Source organism: Bison bison, unplaced genomic scaffold (genome assembly GCF_000754665.1).
Source record: "Bison bison bison isolate TAMUID 2011002044 unplaced genomic scaffold, Bison_UMD1.0 scf7180017864297, whole genome shotgun sequence".
NCBI lineage: Eukaryota > Metazoa > Chordata > Mammalia > Artiodactyla > Bovidae > Bison > Bison bison.
This window is the reverse complement of record NW_011494869.1, coordinates 6,519,164-6,525,452: the sequence shown is the minus strand read 5'-3', so window position 1 is coordinate 6,525,452 and position 6,289 is coordinate 6,519,164. Positions and strand designations below refer to the sequence as shown.

At 56.8% G+C, this 6,289-nt stretch overlaps 1 protein-coding gene across 3 annotated transcripts in view; it reads left to right on the top strand.

Moving 5' to 3' along the window:
- The window catches only part of DUS2 (dihydrouridine synthase 2), a 32,239-nt gene extending 25,950 nt beyond the window's left edge, over nt 1–6,289 (top strand). For all 3 annotated transcript variants that reach the window (XM_010850988.1, XM_010850989.1, XM_010850990.1), the window contains 5 exons: nt 1,462–1,583; nt 2,782–2,931; nt 4,258–4,345; nt 5,448–5,521; nt 5,749–6,289. In XM_010850988.1, the coding sequence (XP_010849290.1) occupies nt 1,462–1,583; nt 2,782–2,931; nt 4,258–4,345; nt 5,448–5,521; nt 5,749–5,986 (672 nt within the window). In that variant the 3' untranslated portion in view covers nt 5,987–6,289. The remainder of the gene's footprint in view (nt 1–1,461; nt 1,584–2,781; nt 2,932–4,257; nt 4,346–5,447; nt 5,522–5,748) is intronic.

The following is a 6,289-nucleotide window of genomic DNA, read 5'->3' as shown; positions in this document are numbered from 1 at the left end:
GGGGAATAGCTTTTTCTTCTCACCAGGATGGTGATGATAGTGCCAGGGCATTTCCTGTAAAGGAGTTTTTTGTTACCTACTGTGTCTCATTGGCATAGCCCTGGCACCCTGTGGGACTATGTGACTAGCTGTGTGTGTGTGACTGTCGGCAGAGACAGTGAATGGTCCGCAGACTGCCCCCCTCCTCTTCAGTCCTGAAGCCCCCCACCCACCTGGGGGGTCAGGACACCCAGGAGGCCATGACCGTGCCTGGGCAATTGTGGCTGCCATGACATGTGGGTGTCCTCAGTGCTGAGCAAGCTGGGGGTCGGGGAGGCCCTGAGGCCAGTGCCCAGAGCCGGCAGCCTCTGTTCTCAAGCCTCTTTTGCTCATTGCTGCAGCCTTCATCCCCTTGGTCCCAGATGTCCTATTGGCCAGGTTAGAGACCACCAGGTTCTCTGATGGCCTGGGTCAGCCAGAGGTGAGGGGCTGGCCTCAGCCTAGGTGGGCTGGCTGGTGGCCTGTGGCTGGGATGGCACAGTCAATAGAGCCAAGCTCTCTCACTGGCTGAATGGTGATGGTATCTTTCCTGAACAGCCCGTCCCTTGGCAGCACCTCACGAGGGTGTATTGGGCCAGAGAAAGGGAGTGGCTTTCCAGCACAGGCAGGGCTGCTTCTGGTCCAGCCAGGTGCCTCTGTCCCAAACAAGCTGAGTCAAGGCCTTGCCGCCGGCCGGGACTTACCCCTGGGTCTCTGCTTTGTTGTGACGCACTGAGGCAAGGCCTGAAGACACAGGCCTAGGTGGAGGGATTAGAAGAGTGTAGGGGGTGAGTGGTGGAGGGGTGGGTTCTGGGGGGCTGGGGCACCCTTCGACCCTTGCTCTCCTGCCCTCCCCAGCCAGGCCAACTTCCACTGGGCATCCCCAGGCACTCAACTTGCCTCCTTGAGCCTGCATTTCCCCATCTGAGTAGTGATACCCATTTGTCGAGCTCATAACACATGTGAACATGCTTGGTCCATGATGCTGGGTTTTCCCACGTTGGGGGAAGTTGTAGACAGGCTGTTTAAGATGTGGGAGTGGCAGGGGGCCCGCCAGGGTTATAAGGAGTAAAGGAATCTCACTCCTGTCCTAGGGCTGGTCCTGCCACACCAGCGCTTGGCTGTTCCCTGCTCCCCGCCATGGAAGATACTTGGCAGCAGGTCCTCCGTGGTAGCTGATGTGGGAGCAGCTCCCTGCACATCTGGACCTTGGTCAGGCTGTCCGGTAGAGTGTTCTTCTGACCGGGGCCTTGGCTGTAACCCTCAAGCCTTGTGTCACTAACCAGAGGAGTAGATGGCCAAGGTGGAGGTGGCTGTTTTGTGGGGGCCTCAGCTCCAGGCCCCTCTCAGGTCTCCTTGGAGCCACTTTCCCCACTGTCAGAGCAGCGCAGGCCTCAGAGCCTGCCTGGGCAGTAGCGGGGCTCACAGCAGTTCTTCTCGCAGGCTGTGCAGTATGACAACCACTACACCAACACCAAGTACTGCTTGTGCCAGATGCTGCGAGAACAGCTGGAATCACCTCAGGGAAGGTTACTCCACGCTGCCCAGTCTTCCCAGGAAATTTGGTGAGAGGGGCAACAGGCTGTCATGCCCCAGACCTGATCCTGAGCCCTAAACTGACTACTAGGGGACCCTGGGGGTGGATTTGCAGAATCCAGATGCAGGCTACAGCTTTGCCGCACAGATGGGGGTACTTGCAAAGCTTTAGAACCTACCATCCCTGGACTGATCTCAGCAGCAGAATTTTGGAAACTAGGGCACCAGTGGGATGGAGGAAGGTGAGGGCTGGGCTTGGGAATCCCTGGGGAGGAAGGGGCTTTCCTGGTCACAGATCTATCACATGCCAGGCCACCAGGATCCAATGGTTAGGAGACTTGGGGTCTTAGAATGGAACCCCCTGTGCCCACGCCTTCACCCCATCTAGAGGCCACCCCTTGGTTCTCTAGATCTGCTGGAGCTCCAATTCAGGTGGTAGACTTTGGGGGCCATCACAACCTGGCCTCATGCCTGTCCCCTGTGTTTGTACGGGGCTTTCCTGCCTGGATGCTCTCTCCCCTGCACATTTGCTGTCTTTACCCTCCTTCCCCCAGAGAAGGCTTTCTGGACCAGGCTTGCCCTCAGGCAGCCTCCAGTCCTTAAGATGCTCCCAGAGGGAAGAGCCTTGCCAGAACCTTCCTCCTCTCCCTGGGCTTATGGTGCTCAGTCTGTCCTTCTCCCATTTGGCTTAACCAGCTCGACCTCAGTACCTTGTGAGCTTGGGGATAACTCTCAAGAATATCACTCTGTCGCTCTGGGTGGTACCTCTTTTTATGTTTGGCCTAACTGTTTGTGGTCAGGGCGGGAAGTGGGGAACCAAGCAGTGGTCAGGCCTCCGTGTCTTCCTCCCGTGGGCCCACGTGAGAATGAGACTGTGCATACCCCCAATGTTTGGTCTGTGTAGCTTACCTCACCCACTGCCGGCTGGGGACACCTGCCTGTGTGTTCCTCCTTGGAAGAAAGGCTGCAGTGACGTTTGGAACCTTTTCCACCCAGCCCAGCCCGCTCTCCAGTGCTCACGCTTAGGGGGCACCTGCTCCATTCTCCATGTGCTAGTTCAGGCTGATCACAGGGAGGTGTAGGAAGCACCTTCCAATGGCTCAACCCTGGTGGTGTTCCAGTGCATGTAGGGGACATTTCTCAGTGGCGGGCCCTGGGTTTCTGCAGCAGTTTCCTGAGCGCTGGCTGCACTAAGGGTCTTGCCCTACTCTTCTCATCCCTTCAAAGTGAGGCCTTTGGCCTTGGTGCCTTCTATGAGGAGACCACACGAGAGCTGGATGCCCGGCGGGCCAAACTTTTGGCCAAGAGCCCAGAGGAAGCAGAGGAACCAGCTGAAGACACTTCTGGTATCATTAAGATGGCCATCAAGTTTGACCGGTAGGTCTCCAGCTTGGGCCAGGGCCAGTCCTCAGGTCTGACTGGGCCAGCAAGCTGGCTGGTTAATGCCAAGCCATGGGACCACAGGCCTCCTTTATTTTGGACGCTTGTTCTCAGTTTTCAGCAACCCAAAGAAGGCACTTTGGAGAAGACAGTCCCTGAAAGTCCAGGCATTGCTGTCAGGGTATGCATGCTGTCCCAAGGGTGACTAAACTATACCTTTTTCCAGACCCATCCCCTCCCACAACTCAATCTGGAGAGACTTGTCCCCTTCTGTTACTGAAAATATGTGTTTTCTCCCTGAAAAAGTAGTGAAAGTATTAGTCGCTCAGTAATGTCTGACTCTTTGTGACTCCATGGACTGTAGCCTGGCAAGCTCCTCTGTCCATGGAATTCTCCAGACAAGAATACTAGAGTGGGTTGCCATTTCCTTCTACAGGGGATCTTCCTGACCCAGGGATTGAACCCAGGTCTCCCGCATTGCAAGCAGATTCTTTACCATTTGAGTCACCAGGGAAGCCCCGGTTTTTACCTTGGTCCTCAGGAATTAGCTGCCCATAAGAAGCTCCAAAAGAGCCTCAGGCCCTGAGCCCTTATCTAGCTGAGCAGTCCACCCCTCACTGCCCCTTGTTAGGCCTATGGTGCTGTCTCTAGGCAGAAGTAGCCTCAGGCCAATTATTGCCTCAGCCAGTGACTCAGCTTCAAATGGGGCCCTGGCCCTTATCCTCTGTGATCTAGGATCTGAACCTTTCTCTGGTCCCCAGACCCAGACAAGGAGTCAGTCTTGTCTGGCAGGGACTTGGGAGGCGGGATGTGGGCTCAACTGTTGGGCAGTCATACCCCGGGAGAGCTCCTGGTGGGAAGTTGGAATATGGTGCTTCTGTCCATGTCACCACCTGGCTCTGGAGTCAGGGTCCACTGAGCCCACTGACACTCAGGGGACATAATCGGGGTGGAGCTAGAGCCTGAGACCATTGTATGACAACCTTGCTCCCCACTCCTACACACTCCCTCCTGAGGTTGTCTTGAGAGGCAAATGGTACCTCCCTTCTTGGCTGTTTAAGGCTGTTTTCCAGGCTGGAGTGCACTTCCCACCCTGATTCCCCTCCCCAAGCAGCTGAAGCCCATCTTCCCTTCAGGTAGAACGCAGACCCTGAGCTGCAGGTGGGACAGAAGCAGGAGATTCAGGGACTCGGAGCAGGAGCCCTGAGGCAGCAGTCTGTGGTCTCAGTTCCTGCAGCTCCTCCAGGCACTGAGTCAGGCTCCTGCTGAGGAATGCAGTGCTGATGGTCGGTGGGTCCTGACCCCTTCCCCGCCTCTCTCCAGGCGAGCATATTCACCCCAGATCACCCCCAAGATGTGCCTGCTGGAGTGGTGCCGGAGGGAGAAGCTGGCACAGCCGGTGTATGAAACGGTGAGTTCCTGGCTGTGTCCCGCCCTCGTCCAGCCCATGCACTCCCGCTGCCGCCGTGCCCCCAGCCCGCCCATAGCTCCGCCTGGGCTCCAGGCCACTTGGCTGGAGCCTGGTGTTGCCTTCTATGGGCTGGTTGCCACTAGTTCCTTCCCGGTGACGGTGGCCCTACTATCTAGTTCTGGCCACTTTCATAAAACTGAACTAGACACTTAAGTAAGTAGTGCTCAGGCCAGTCCCTTCTGGTGGCATTGCCTGGGCAGGAGTCTCGTCTCTGGAAAGGGCTGTCTGGCTTAGGAAGGATGATCCAACCTAAAAGTTAGACTGACGGGTTTTTGGACCAGGCCTCAGCCAATGGGGCACAGAATTGGGCCCCCCACATCTAGGCCCCTCAGTGGAAACTTTGAGATAGTCTTGCTTCATTTCCTTTGGTCCCCATGGCCGTGCCTGTTTAGGTTGCCCTGTTTCTTCTGTACTGGCCTGTGGACCTCCAAGCTTGTATCTTCTGGGCCTGGTGTCCCCCTCTGCCAGAGTGACTTTTCCAAACGAATCTGACTCTGTCTGCCTTGCTCACATCCTCATCAGCTCCCCAGCGCCTTTGGGATCCAACCCTCCCACCTCAGCACAGAGCACACGTGCCCCACATGTCTTTCCACTTCAGGTCGTGCCCACTCAGCTCCCCCCCGACCACTCCACCTGATCGCTCTGCCTGGTGTACTTTCTGTGCCCCTGTCCTTGTCCCCTCTCACCCCTTTGCCATCTGGTGAGCTCCTCCTCACCGAGGGGACCTGGCCCATCCAGATGTCAGCGGGAGAAAGCTCCACAGTCACGTGCAGCTGAGGGCTGTGATGGCCTTTCGCTTAGGTCCATGACAGAACCCCTGACACACTGGGATGTCGTTGACTGTGTATCTGCCTTTCTTCCCTGGAAGATGCATACAGGCCCTTCAGGGGAGGAGCATGTGATAGAGGTAGCCTTCGTGTGACTTAGGTGAAGGTACTTCCTTTGCTCTGCCTTAGTTGTAACCCTGGCAGGTGGGCCTCCAGGGCTTGGCTGTCTGGCTCTCATGCAGCTGTCCCTGTTTCCTTTGCTCTCTCTGTACCAGGTCCAGCGCCCCCTGGATCGCCTCTTCTGTTCTGTTGTCACTGTTGCTGAACAAAAGTACCAGTCTACCTTGTGGTGAGTTTTCTCATCAGTGGGCATGAGGCTTAGTGGCAGGGCCTGATCGTTGCATTGGCCTGGGAGGGTTAGGGGGACCCGTGTACCTAGATAGTGGTATCCCTGGGTGATGACCCCTTCCCCAGTTTTGTCAGAATTTCTGCCAAGGGTGTATAGAGTCAAGCCTCTCAGCCTGTAACCAGTCTGCCTGTCTCCTTGATTTATTGCCCCTTACCTCGTCTACCCAGGGACAAGTCCAAGAAACTGGCGGAGCAGGCTGCAGCCATCGTTTGTCTGCGGAGCCAGGGCCTCCCAGAGGGTCGGCTGGGTGAGGAGAGCCCCTCCTTGCACAAGCGCAAGCGGGAGGCCCTTGACCAAGACCCTGGGGACCCCAGAACTCAGGAGCCAGCCATGCCTGGGGAGCTGTGCAAGAAGCCTTTTGTAGCCTTGGCAAGTGGTCAAGAGAGCCCCCTGGAAGGCTGGTGACCACTGTCCTTCCCTGGTCAGCCCCTCCCTGGGCCTGGCCCTAGGATGGCTATGGGTGCAGAGCACCAGCCAGATGCCATTGGACAATTTTCTGCCCCTGCTGGACAGGAATTGAGAGGTTCTGGCTTGGGTCAGCAGCCTGGAGCACAGGCCAAGGGGTGCCCAGAGTGTCCCTCTCCCTCAGTGGGTCTAAGCAGCAGATCGACCTCAGTATTTTCTTTGAAAACAGGAGCTCTCAGGTGGCACCTCCCCAACCTGACATTGGTACAGTGCAATAAAGACACCCACCACCCTTACCCCCGG